The sequence below is a fragment of the Carcharhinus amblyrhynchos genome, chromosome 14 (assembly GCF_965287045.1).
Source record: "Carcharhinus amblyrhynchos chromosome 14, sCarAmb.v2.hapA, whole genome shotgun sequence".
Classification (NCBI taxonomy): domain Eukaryota; kingdom Metazoa; phylum Chordata; class Chondrichthyes; order Carcharhiniformes; family Carcharhinidae; genus Carcharhinus; species Carcharhinus amblyrhynchos.
In genome coordinates this window covers 28,138,661-28,152,615 of record NC_137337.1, presented here as the reverse complement: position 1 = coordinate 28,152,615, position 13,955 = coordinate 28,138,661, and the positions used below count along the sequence as shown (strand labels likewise).

Genomic DNA, 13,955 nt, shown 5'->3' with positions numbered 1-13,955 from the left:
TCCAATTGGTAAACGAAGAGAAATACCTTTATTAAGTGAGTGGTTAGAATGTGAAACTTCACTAGAGGAAATGGTTGAGGCAAATAGCATAGTTGCTTTCAAAAGGAAATCAGATGAGTACTTAAAGACAACAGAACAGAATTATATGAAATGAGGCAGATAAAATGTAAGAGAACTTGTATGGGCTGTAAAACCAGCACAGACTAGCTGATCTGAATAGTCTGTTCATGTGTTCTGTGTTCTATGTAATTCTGCTCCTTTTCCACTTACAGTTGACCTCAGAATGCTCAATGCTTACAGATAGAAGGAACTCTTGTATTCTTTATTTCCAATGATTAAAGCTAAGCAAAGTCAAATATTGTATCGTAATTTATTATTATTATTATGACATTTAATTCTACCTTCAGTTATGAGCTTTTACAGTTATTCTGTTATAATATTTCCTACTTTTCTATTTGCAGGGTAACATAATTCTCACTGACCACGAATACACAATTCTAAATCTCCTGCGTTTCCGCACTGACGAGGTAGAAGATGTGAAATTTGCTGTTCGTGAGCGATATCCAGTTGATAATGCAAAAGGTCCAGAGCCTCCACTATCCTTAGAGAGGTATAGTCATCATGTATATGAAATCTAAACGTATTTTCGACATTCCCTTTAGCATTGTCATGTATTTCTGATGGATGAAGTGTTGTACTTTGCCTTATGAACAGACTTCTAGCTTGATTTTGTTGTAAGGATATATTTTAAAATGTGATACCATCTGCACTACATTGAATGATGTTATAAAGGTGGGAAATGGGCAGACTTAGCGATGGATTGCATATGTGTTTGAAAGCTCATCTCAAGTGTTAATCAAACACCAAAGACCGGGAACAAGCAAGTTTTAGGGAGTGCCATAAAAGCAGGAGAGGTTAGAGAGGAGTCAATTAGTGGCGGTCTAAATTTTAAATGGTCCAAAGTTTAGGAGATTAGGGCTGCGATTCTCTCATCGCAACCCACAACATTTCTAGTAGGCCGAAGCCGGAGGCGTGAGTCACCGACCTTGAACTGGGATTTGAGCTTGCACCAGGAATGCATGTGGATCTCCCAGAGGTGGCGAACAGTCGCCGGTCGGACCACGCTGGAAACCGGTGGGAAAGCAGGTAAGTAATTTAAATTTTTTAAAAATGTATTTTAAATATGTTTATCAGTTAATTATTGGGAACTTTCAGGTCCCGGTTGAATTTCTCACCCCGCCACGAGTTCTTCATTCCAGCGGCATTCAGATTAGCTCCTCATGTTCAGGGAACCAGCTGGAGACTCTGCCGGAATGAAAGGAGGGGGAGAGGGCTGTAAATCGGGGTGCTTTTGCGGGGGAGGGCCAGGACTACCCCGAGAATTGTTGTGGGGCTGCGATTGGGCCATGGGGTTGGCTGAGGGGCAGCACTGTGCGGGTCCCGGGCTGGCCAGCAATTGAGCTGGCCAGCAAACGGGGAGTCTGACAGGTTGGGACCACTGCGCATGCGCAGAGTTCCAGAACGGTCAGACTCTGGCATGAATAGGTCCCCCCCATCTTGGATTTTTAATGATATTCATGACTGGGACCTTCTGCAGTGCAGAGTGCGGAGATCCAGGTAAGAAGCTGAACTCGCCTTGAAGAAGGGGTTAGAACGGTTTTTCTACCAATTTAACACTTTTGGCAGAATCGCCCCCTAGGTCTGCAACATTGAAGTCTTTTCTTTTCCATTCATGTGCTTGCTGTAAAATTGAAATTACTTGGCTTTGTCCAGACAGATTGTCAGTCTGTAATTAAGCCACTATTTGTCTCTTCCTCTGTAATCCTCCATATCCCAAAGGGCGGAAACTTGCGAGAATTTGGAAGATTGTCAGTTCTGGTGAGAGAACTGGTGTGGAACTCTCCAACTCCATTGGCCAGTTTTCTCTCCAGATCTTGTGCCATTAATTGCAAAAGGAATGTGAGCGGGGGTCTGTGCTGTTAGTCTGGCAAGGTGGGGACTTGAAAGGCTACCTCAGTCGCTGGGAAAAAATTCATTCCTCCCTTCTGCCCCACCAACCATGGATGGCATGGGTCCTCTTCCCTCCGATCAACACTGGCATCAGCTTCCTTATCACCAGCATTGGCCTTCTCATCATCGCTGGCATTCCTTGGGGTCTGCCCTGGCAAAGGTTGGCACTGTCAGGTTGGTGCCCTCAATAAATGACGTAAGGCATTAATGACGTACAGTCACTCAATTTGCATTTTATTTCAATAAGACGACCATTCTAAGGCAGTCCCCGTCTGCCCATGCTACTCATGCACTCTAGAAGTATGCACACATTGTAAAGAGGTGACTTTTACTTTGATCCCAGGAAATAAGTTAATTGGATTCAATGCAGTAGAAAAATCACCCAGTAATATGATTTTAAGTCTTGATGCATCTCTATGCTGCAGTAATTAATAGAAAGTTATACCCTTGCCATTCTTGGTAACTACAGAAAATTCTAATTGTTGTACAGGTTGACAGAAGTATTGGCTAATACACCAAAAGGAGAACAAATAAAGAAAATTCTGAACCCCCATCTTTGTGAGTAACATTTTTTTTTGTAAGTATAGTCAGTAAATTCAGATAATCAGGAAATTTCTGTAGTATCAATATGCTAGTTGTGTTATAACATGCTCAGCGGTGGTAACTTAGACATCACTGTGGAATAAAAGTAAGAAAAGCAAGTACTTGAGTATTGCTAATTCAAAAGCTGCAAGCAATCTGAAATAAAAACAGAAAATGCTGGAAATGCTAATCAGTCAAGGAGCATTTGTGGAGAGGGAAACTGTTAACATTTTAGGCTAATGACTTCTCTTCAAACTGGAGGAAGTTCTATTTGTAATAAGTTTTAAATAAGTCAAGAGTTGGGGAAAGGGGAGTGGGGATAAAAGAATAAAAGGGAGATTGTGGAAGAGACAAATGGAAGTTCTGTTGGAGAGAAGAGCAGAACCTCTTCAAGATAAGCATTACCGGAAGCTAAATGGCAGTGAATCAAACATTAACAGAAAAGCTTTTGTACCTGCTTAAAAGGTATGTTTGTAGATGAGTAATTGCAGGCATTTAAATAAATATTTCATTATCAAGAATATACATTCCAGTGAGAAATAAAACATCCAGAGGAATGTGGCCTATCTGTGGCTAACTAAGGTTAAGGGTGTTATTAGATTTACAGAAGAGGTTTATAATATTGCCAAGAAAAGTAGTAAGCCTGAGAATTTGGAGAGTTTTAGAAGCCAGCAGAAGATGACAAAAATTGATAGCATGAGAATAAACTAGCAAGGAATATAAAAAAAACGGATTCTCAGAGTTTTGATCTCAAATTTATTTTGTGATACAGTAATAATAACATTTGCAATACTGGTTCTAATAACAGTGAACATATATAAGACCTGTAATTCATGTAATGGGCTGCAGAGCTCGCGAGAACCTCCAAAGAGTTAAGCTACAATACATTGATATAAAATAAAACTGGCAAACTTGAGAAAACAATAGCATCACATATACTTCTGTTTGGCCATCATTCCCCACCTGACTTGGAGACCGTCTGTAAGGCCTTCCCACAATGGTATAACTGATTTTCTTCAATAAATCAAAATTGTTTAATTCCAGGACAAAGGGAATCAAAATGAATCATAGAACCCCACAGTGCAGAAAGAGGCCCTTTGGCCCATCGAGTCTGCACCGAACACAATCTCACCCAGGACCTATCCCCGTATCCTTACATATCATACCCACTAATCCCTCTAACCTACGCATCCCTAGTCACTAAGGGGCAATTTCTTAGCATGGCCAATCAACCTAACCTGCACATCTTTGGACTGTGGGAGGAAACCCACGCAGACACGAGGAGAATGTGTAAACTCCACATAGACAGTGACGCGAGCCGGGAATCGAACTCAGGACCCTGGAGCTGTGAAGCAGCAGTGCTAACCACAGTGCTAGCGTGCCGCCCAAGATGGTATTGTCACCAGCAAATACAGCTATAACTCATGTCAGGGTTTAAAGGCATAATGCTGGCTTACTTGACACATCTAAACAAAGTAACAAACTTCATTTGTTCTCAGGAAGTGCTTCCAATTAGATCAGTTCTAATAGATTTTTAATTTTAATAGTTTTAATACTGCATGTCGACTGTAGAATATCATTTTCAAGCACATGCAAGATGTAGATTTATTTCCAGTTCAGCACTGAAATAAAACTGGTTTAGTGTGGCCAGTTATTTTACAGATTAGACATTGAAAAATATTTTCATTTTCTTGAGATTTGAAATGACGACATTTTCTAACCATCAAAATACCTTTTTCATTTTACAGCTTGTGGAGCAACGTTGATTGAACATTGTCTGATGAAGATTGGAATATCTGGTAATGCAAAAGTAGGCCATGATTTTGATCTGTCTAAAGGTAAGTTTACAGGAACAGATTTTAATTGCAATGTTATTGAAAATAGTGCATTTTATGAAAATAGTTTAATGGCATAACATTATTGTAAGAATAATTGTAATCTTTGGTATGACAAATGAAAGAATAATTTGAGATTTTTTCTGTTTTAATTTTCAGTTTTAAATTTTGCCTTTAATCATACTTCCCATTTCCAGATGGAGAAAAGCTTATGGCAGCTTTACAGAAGGCTGAGGAATTTATGGAGATGACAAGTAACTTTAAAGGACAGGTAGACTCTTGTAGTATTATTTCCTTGTGATGCCAAGCCTACCTCTTCTCTGCCAGTTAATTTCCCATATTCTGTAATTGGATCTCCGTTTCAGATATCATTTTTGCCTCTGCTCATGCTTTCCAGTGTATATTGCTGAATTGTATGTAGCTGTAGAAATAGTCTGTCGATGACTTCAAAACAGGAAGTAAAGCTCAATTCTTTAGCATGCCAAAGGAAACTAAAAAATGATATTGGTAAGTTTGAGATGGTGGGCTTAAAATGGCAACTCTAATTTAGTGTCAGCAAGTGTGAGACAAGACATTTTGACTTTAAAATTATAATAGGAGTAAATATATTCAAGGGAAATAGGCTTAGTGCACTGGGAAAACTTGGGGATTTTGGAAGGGGTACAGGCTCACGAAACATTTTAGGCAACACCATGGTGTTTCCATGCTGCATTGCTCTATGACTTTGACCTCGGGTTGATTAGATTATTTTAAAAGCCAAAACATTAATGGAATTCTATATATATACAAAACACAAGCCAATAGTAATGATGGGCTTATAAGATGTCAGTTAGAGTACTGATTGTGGTATTCACTTCCAAGTTGCAGGAATGATATTGAGGTTTTACAGTGGGTATAATTCTGCTTATGGGGTTGATGTTAAAAATAACTTGTATAGAAATACCATGAAGTAGATAAAGTATGCAGTCTGTAATGGTTGTGGGGTCTAAAGTGAGGCATAATAGAAGCCAAATGAAATGCAATGGAGGGTGGGGGGGTGCTTAAATTCTAGATGCTGAATGAGCATGAAAATGGGAGAAAATCACGCCCATTTTTTCAGCAAGCCTTCAGACACAATCTAATGGCACTTTGTGCAAAAAAAGAGGTGAAATATGATTCATGCCAGTAGAGCAAATGGATGGAGTCTATTCTCAGCAGAAAACTAGTTGCTCGCAGAAGAGGGTACTATCATGATCTTTGTACAATCATGATATGTGCAACAGAGCAGAGAGATCTGTCAGTTTTCCCCCTCAGCCTGTTCGCTGGCCTCCCCAGCTGATCATCCCCAACTTCCTGGCCCGGTTGACTTGCTGCCCCAATTGCTGAATGCACATCCTCCCCTTAGGCCCTGCACCTGGGCCTCAATGGCATCCCGTCCCACCGGAGAGGCCATCACATCAGCTCCCCATTGATGGGGACCAAATCCTTACTGGTGAGGACCTCTACCAGTGAGGTCATTAAGACAAGTAAGCCTGGGCAATTGCATTTGAGACTCACTAATAATATTTAAGTATCCAGAGCTGGCAAGATCGCGAGAAGCGAGAAACCAGGCGTGAATCTAGTAAGCTCGCCTCTGAAACATTTAGAGAATGAAAAGGGCCTTTTTACAGAGACCTGAGGATATGGCAACATTTAATGTAAAACTACAGATATATAAAGAAAACTGGGATATCGGAACAGGACAGCTAAGTGTGGCTAGCACTATTTTCTTTTGTGGCGAATACATGCCTACATAGACTCATTGAGCAAAATGGCCTGTTTTCACAAGTAGCGCAACAAAACAAAAATTCAAGCATGAATATCTGAGGTGTTCCAAAGATATCCTTACCTTGAAGGCTCGCTATATCAAATTTGGAACTAAAACAGAAAATGCTGGAAATCAGCAGATCCAGCACTACCTTTATAGAGAAACAAAGTCAATGTTTCGGGTCTGTGGTCATACATCAGCACTGGGAAAATGTAATAGGTTTTGAACTGGAATGGGTAGGAAGAAGAATGAAAAAAATGTCTCCGTTAGGGTAGAGGACAGGAGAGATTAAATTACAGAATTTAATGGTGCAAAAACAGAGGGAGTGGAAATGGGACAAGAAAAGAAACAAAAGGTGTGTCTGGAGATATTTTTAAAACCATGCACCCATTTAAATTTTAAACTACTTATAACCCTGAAATAGACAAATTGTATTAATTGTTTTTGGATAGGGTTATATTATACAAAAACGAGAAAAAAAGCCAAGTTTGGATCCAGACAAGCCACCTGAAGAGTTACTAACGTAAGTTTATACTTCTTGCATTATCATATGGTTGTAGGGCTATTAGACTATCTCTTTGAAAAAATGATTTTGTCTTTTACAGATATGAGGAATTTCATCCATTTCTTTTTGAACAACATACAAACTATTCGTGTATAGTGTTTGACTCGTTTGATAAGGTAATAATATACTGCTGGATCTTATTTTTTTGTTTCTTTCTAAAATGTTCAGTCTTATTTAGACATAAATGTAAGATGCCTAATAATAGGACATGGATATATTGTGCTTATTTCTTAATCATGTAACAAATATGATAGATTCTTGAAGGAGCACATTGATCCCTTGTTGTAATATTTGCATATAGAAAGCAAGTTTAAAAGTACATGCTGCCACTAGAAAAAAATAGGCAGCACTTATATGAATTTACTCTTTTGAGTTGCATGGGAACAAGACTTCTCACGAACAGTGCAGTAACTTAAAGGCACTCTAGTTACAAGATTTTGGCAGTAAGTTGAGAATTCTTGCACGGCTTCATTAACTCTTTCTATTTACTAGTGAACAAAGAAAATTACAGTACAGGAGCAGGCCCTTTGGCCCTCCAAGCCTGCACCGACCAAACTGCTCGATTTAACTAAAACCTCCTACCCTTCTGGGGACCATATCCCTCTATTCCCATCCTATTCATGTGCTTGTCAAGATGCCCTTAGAAGTCACTACTGTATCTGCTTCCACTATCTCCCCCAGCAACGAACTCCAGGCTCCAGACCACTACTCTGTAAAAAAAAAAAATCTGCTTTGTACATCTTCTTTAAACCTTGCCCTCACACCTTAAACCTCTGCTCCCTAGTGCTTTCAGGATTTTGCATTTCAGTTTGATGTTAGTATATGGTTTTGATATAGCTTGTATTTTCAGTAATAATAAGTGCTTTTTATAATAAAAATGGAGGCAAAGACATCAGTGATTAAACAGCTGTTCTGTATTTAACGTGGGATTATTTGGTTGCAACATATGCAAAAAAGCCTCAAATTTTTTTCGAATGATCATTTTTGTTGGGCACATCCAATTCATATTCTTGCACTGTCTAAGCAAAAGTCAGAAATGAGAATGTGGTTTCTTATTGCTAATAGCATATTTCAAGTTATTTTTCAATTTAATTTCAATTTAACACACATTGGTCCGCTAACCATAGGCTTTTATAAAGAAACAGAAAGAAAATAACTTGGATTTATGTATTTTGTGTAGGAAGATAAGTCAGTTTTCCTCTTCTGTATGTATTATTTGAAGATGTATGTTTTAGTTCCCTGCAGTAATCTCTTTGCTGGATAGAGGAGATTACGTAAAACAATCACTGGCATTTTGTCTCATTTGTAGTTATAGACTATTGGAATGGTTAATGAGAATTAGAGGCATACAGAAATAATTGTCTGGCAGTCTGTAATAGATCAGCTGCAAATATTGCTTTAGTGAAAACTCTCACTGTCCTAACATTGAAGATAAAGTGTGAATGAATAATTTTGTGCTTTGCTTTTATTTGACTATAAATTATATATAAAATAAAGTCAAAACCTTTAAATTATCTGTAACTGTTACATGAAAATAAAACCCTTTGCAAAATTGTGATAAAATTTATAGTGGTAAAAACCGTCATAAGAAATGTTATTCCAATAATAAATAATTGATTTTGGACAAATCATACAAACCAGCAAGGTCTTACATTCATCCCGGGTCTGTATTGGGTTCATTCATGTCAGCTAGATGCAGATAGGTATACTGCAGTACCAATCAGTTAATAAGTTTCCTATCCTAATCACTAAAGAGCAACTTCTCTTGCAAGTGCGTGTGTAGTGTGTGCAAAGGCAAGATTTGGCATGGTTGTGATATCCATTTGATACCAAAATTCAAAGACCACTTTGGCAGGGGAAATCATGGATGCCCAACACTGATACAACAGAACCTCAGCAACATAAATTCTACTGTGTGTTTCTTATTAGTGTTTAAATTTTTTTTGGGCTAATTTTGTAAAAATATATTTTTTGTTCAGGCAGTTGATGAGTTTTACTCAAAATTAGAAAGCCAGAAAATAGACTTAAAAGCTTTGCAGCAGGTAAGATTTCACTATCTTTAAAAAGCACTGAAAAAATTCACACTGTTTTACTTAATTTATTTTATTGATGTTCTCTCTGCAACTACACAGTCAAAAACACTGTTACCGTGGTTAGAAGGATTCCTGGCTCTGGTAATCTAAATAAAAATAGTTTTAAATGGTACATAAATATTGCTATGGAGTAGTTGAGCTGAATGGCCCATTTCTGTGTAGAATAACTTATCAAATTTCACCAACTTTGTTAAATGACTTTATGTTCATCTTTTGCGGCAATATAATTTCAGCACCACTGGGCATTCATAATAACATTGACAAAAAGATTTTTTTTTGATTTTTTTCTTTCACTGCCTGGGAAGAAAATGATCCTCTACAGGTAAATTAGTACCTCCCCCCTTCAGATATATCCCATCCTTACAGTATTGCTCCCATCTCTGTCAGAACTATGCAATGATGTGGGGATGCTGGCATTAGACTGGGGTAAACACAATAAGAAGTCTCTCAACACCAGGTTAAAGTCCAACAGATTTATTTGTAGCAAACGCCACTAGCTTTAGGAACTGGCTGTTCCTTCGTCAGGTGGGCCCCGCAAGGTAGCATCTTTATTCCTGATACCCCACATTTCCTTGTGTATCAAGTTCCCTAATCATCTGTTCCTGGCACATGACTGAGGACATAATGCTGAAATATTCATCTGTGAAGTACTGCTCCTAAAATTGTTTTCCAATCTCCTAAATTCAACAAACAGGTCATTTTTTAACTTATGTGATTTTAAAAAGATTTAACCAAACTTATCCGCATTTACCCCCTTTCAATAATGTGCTAGATGCTACCTGTACCTCTTTGTGGCTTTCAAATGAGAATAGTTCTTCCCGTTACCGTTGTAGCCAGAATGTTCTACTGTTTTATTATTAAATTTTAAGCCATTGGAAGTTTTCAAAATTTATTTGTGCCTTGCTCTACTTAAAACCTTCTTGCATATTGTATGGTGACCATTTACTATTTATATCCAAAGTTTATTTCTGGCTTAAAAATCAGAACTTTTGGATGCATTCACAGTACTTTTATTAATGCAATACATAATTTAATATATTTATGACTGTTTCATTAAATAGAAAATGAAGAACATTACTAGACCAGTTATTCTGAAGTTCTACAAACATTAGGGCTCTGAGATTCTCCTCGCCTCCAGCTCTAATTTTGATGAGGGTAATAATGCAAAGGGCTGAAACTAGTTGTTTATTCTTTTACACTTCGCAGTTCAGCTGGGCTCTCACCAAAATAGAATACCCCACAAAATTGCAGGGTGATGGTTTATTCCCTGATAATAGTATAAAAACATAATCTATATTGATGTGTAAGCAGATTAATGCGTGGTTTACAAGCGTTTTCAAAAGAGTTGAAAATATTTCAATTTTCCAAGTGAAAAGATACACCATTGATGATCACTGTGGACAAAATGCATGATATAGATATAATACCTTATATTCCATGTTATAAGGAAAAGCAAGCATTGAAGAAATTGGAAAATGTTCGTAAAGACCATGAGAAAAGGTTAGATGCCTTGCAAGCAAATCAGGTAAGCTTAATTATACACCTGCAATAGTAGAGTATATGATGGCTAATTGTAAGTTTGCTGCTGTGAACATTAATCTATCATCCATACATCAATAGTAATCTTAAGGGATATTATGTACATTTGTAATTGTTATTTTGTATGGATAACTCCCGTTGGTTTAGATTGAAGACATTATGGGGGCAATTCTCTCAAAAAAAAAACTAAGTGCCCAAAGGGCAGGAATACTGGAGATTTTCCAGCCCATTTTTTGGGCGAGCTGAGTGGAATGAATCTCCGGGAATCTATGCATCGCAGAGTCTGTAACCTGATTCACATTGGTAGGGGGGGTGGGTGAGTGGGAGGAGGGAGGTGGTGGGGTGGGGGGGGGGGAGGGGTGGTGAATAGAGCCTGAACCTGCCAGAGAGGTCAGAATCATCATGCTGAGCAGGCCAGTGCACATGTGCCAAGCTGTCAGCATGGAGATAGACGCATGTGCACTGGCTCCCCCCATCACCGGTCTCCATGACCCTCCCTCCCAATCGCAGGCCTCCATGACCCCATCACCGGTTTCTGTAACCCTCCCTCCATGTCCACCCCAACCCCCACTCTCCATGACCAGTCCAACACCCCCACCTCCTTGGCATTGCCAAAGTGCCACACTGGCGCTGTTCAAGGGGCACTCCCCCACCCTGGGGGGGCCTCAATGGCCTCTGTCCCCACCAGCAGGACGACCATACCTGCTTCCCGTTCATGGGGACCATACGTGACCTCCCACTGGTGGGAATCTGTCTCGACGGGGTGGGAAACATTAGCTAGCCTGGACGATGCCATCCCATACTGTAATCAGCCTCATGCTGATTTCCAGAATGAGGCTGATTACTCTTTCAAAAAAAAAGGCTGCATCTCTCTACATTTCTGGGATAGCTGCGATCTGCTGGGCGCTGGTCATGAATCCCTCCAAAGGCACCGTGCTGATACAGGGAATCATGCCCATTATGTCTTTCCTAACTTAGTCTAGGTACTGTTGAAAACCACATCCCTGCTGTGTTATTTTCTGACTAGGCTATTCCAGTTCTTCTTACCACCCTTCTCCATAAACTAAGCTCAGCCAAAATGCTGCTGCTTCTATCATCCTACACCAAATTCTGTTTACCATGAGTTAGCATATGAATGTATGAATTAGGAGCAGGAATAAGCCACTCAGCCTCTTAAGCCTGCTGTCATTCAGTAAATCATGGTTGAGCTGACTTTAACCCCATATCCACCTGCCCCAAATAACCTTTTACTCCCTGGCTGTAGAAAATCTATATAGCCTTGCCTAAAAAAAACAAAGATTGCTCCCACCTGCCTTCTCCCGTGAGAGGAAATATTCTCTCCACATCCACCCTTCAGTTCCAATCAAATGGTCACTTACTCTTACAAAGCCCTCTACAGCTGAGAAGTCTTACAACACCAGGTTAAAGTCCAACAGATTTATTTGGAATCACAAGATTTTAGAGCACTGCTCCTTCAGGTCTATTCAATTTCCCTTGCAATAAATGATAACATTTTATTAGCTTTCCTAATTACCTGCTGTACTGGCAAACTAACCTTTTGCGAGTCACAAGAACACCCGCATCCCTCTACGTCTCTAAGCTCTGCGAGCTCTCATCATTTAGATAATATGCTTCTTCTTTATTCTTCCTGCAAAATAGACAATTTCACATTTTCCCACATTATACGCCATTTGCCAAATCTTTGCCCACTCCCTTAATCTATCTATATCCCTTTGTCACCTTCTTATGTTTTATTTATTTTTGTGTCATCTGCAAATTTAGTAACTATACCTTTTAGTCCTTTCACCAAAGTAATTCATATAAATTGTAAAAAGTTGAGGCCCCAGTATTGAACTCTGTGGCACACCACTTGTTACAGTTTGCCAACTAGAAAATGACCCATTTATGCCTACACTCTACAGCCTGTTAGCTAGCCATTCTTCTATCCATGCCAATATGATACCCATTTCATCATGACCTTTTGTTTTCTGTGGCACCCTATCAAATGCCTTCACTGGTTAGATTCACTGGTTCCCCTTTACCCACAGCGTGTTACTTCCTCAAACAACTCCTAATAAATTGGTTAAACACGATTTCCCTCTCAAAACCATGTTGACTTTGTCTCATTTATCTTGAATTTATCTGAGTGCCCTACTATAAAATCTTTAATTATGGCTTCTAACATTTTCTCTACAATGGATGTTAAACCAGCTAGCCTGTTGTTTCTTGCTTTCTGTCTCCTTTCCTTTTTGAATAAAAGAGTTACAATCACTATTTTCCAATCTAATGGAATCTTCCCTGAGTCTAGGGAATTTTGGGAAAATTAAAACCAACACATCAACTATCATACTAGCCACTTCTTTTAAGACCCTTGGGTGAAGCCCATCAGGACCTGGGGACTTGTCAACCCACAGCTCCATCAATTTATTCAGTACCACTTCCTCTGGTGATTGTGGTTTTCATGAGTTCTTCTGTCCCTTTCATTTGCTGATTTATCATTCTATCACTGGTCCTTGCTGACCTACTTTGGTTCCTACCCTCAATGCCTCAAATTTAATATTCTGATCCTTTTGTTTACATTGCTTCAGACCTTTGACCCACGCCCCTTTCCATCCCACCCAGGTACTCTGCCATGATTCAGTGCTCTGAAATTTGTTCACTTTACTCCTCAGATCTCTCTCTTTTATGACACTTCTTAAAATCAACTTCTTTGACCAAGTTTTTGGTTTTCTCCTGAATGTATTTTTCTTTGGTTGGAGATATTTCTTTTAATTATACCACCGAAATGTCTTGGCACATTGTTAAAAGTGATATCTCCTCTTTGTAGTCTACATAAATGACTTGGAAGAGGGCGTAGGTGGTGTGATCAGCAAGTTTGCTGATGACACCAAGATGGCAGGGTTGGCGGGTACGGAACTGGATTGTCAGGTGATACAACAGGATATAGATAGGTTGGTGCAGTAGGCAGATAGGTGGCAGATGGCATTTAATCCTGACAAATGCGAGGTGATGCATTTTGGACGGAATAATGCAGAGAGGAGCTATGTGATAAAAGGTAGGCCGATTAGGAGTATAGACATAGAGGGACCTGGGAGTGCAGGTTCACAAATCCATGAAGGTTGCGTCACAAGTGGAGAACGTTGTTAGGAAGGCTTATGGGATGTTAGCCTTTATAGGAAGGGGCATAGAGTATAAAAGCTGCCGTCTAATGCTTCAGTTGTACAGAACGTTGGTTAGACCGCATTTGGAGTACTGCGTCCAGTTCTGGTCACCTTACTACCGGAAGGACGTGGAGTCTCTGGAAAGGGTGCAGAGGTGGTTTACCAGGATGTTGCCTGGCATGGGGGGACTGGGTTACGAGGAGAGATTGAAGAAACTGGGGCTATTCTCCTTGGAAAGACGGAGATTGAGAGGGGACATGATAGAAGTATATAAGATACTGAAGGGAATAGATAGAGTTAATAGTGAGAGACTGCTCCCTAGACTGGGTACGAACACGAGAGGTCATCATTTAAGGGTGAGGGGGGGGAGGTATAATTTGGAGG

At 39.5% G+C, this 13,955-nt stretch overlaps 1 protein-coding gene across 1 annotated transcript in view; it reads left to right on the top strand.

Moving 5' to 3' along the window:
• Positions 1–13,955, top strand: part of nemf (nuclear export mediator factor) — a 71,270-nt gene that overhangs the window by 15,333 nt on the left and 41,982 nt on the right. The window contains exons 5-12 of the mRNA XM_080202491.1: positions 462–610; positions 2,501–2,568; positions 4,341–4,430; positions 4,625–4,698; positions 6,666–6,736; positions 6,819–6,894; positions 8,758–8,820; positions 10,319–10,396. Coding sequence (XP_080058617.1) covers positions 462–610; positions 2,501–2,568; positions 4,341–4,430; positions 4,625–4,698; positions 6,666–6,736; positions 6,819–6,894; positions 8,758–8,820; positions 10,319–10,396 — 669 coding nt within the window. The remainder of the gene's footprint in view (positions 1–461; positions 611–2,500; positions 2,569–4,340; positions 4,431–4,624; positions 4,699–6,665; positions 6,737–6,818; positions 6,895–8,757; positions 8,821–10,318; positions 10,397–13,955) is intronic.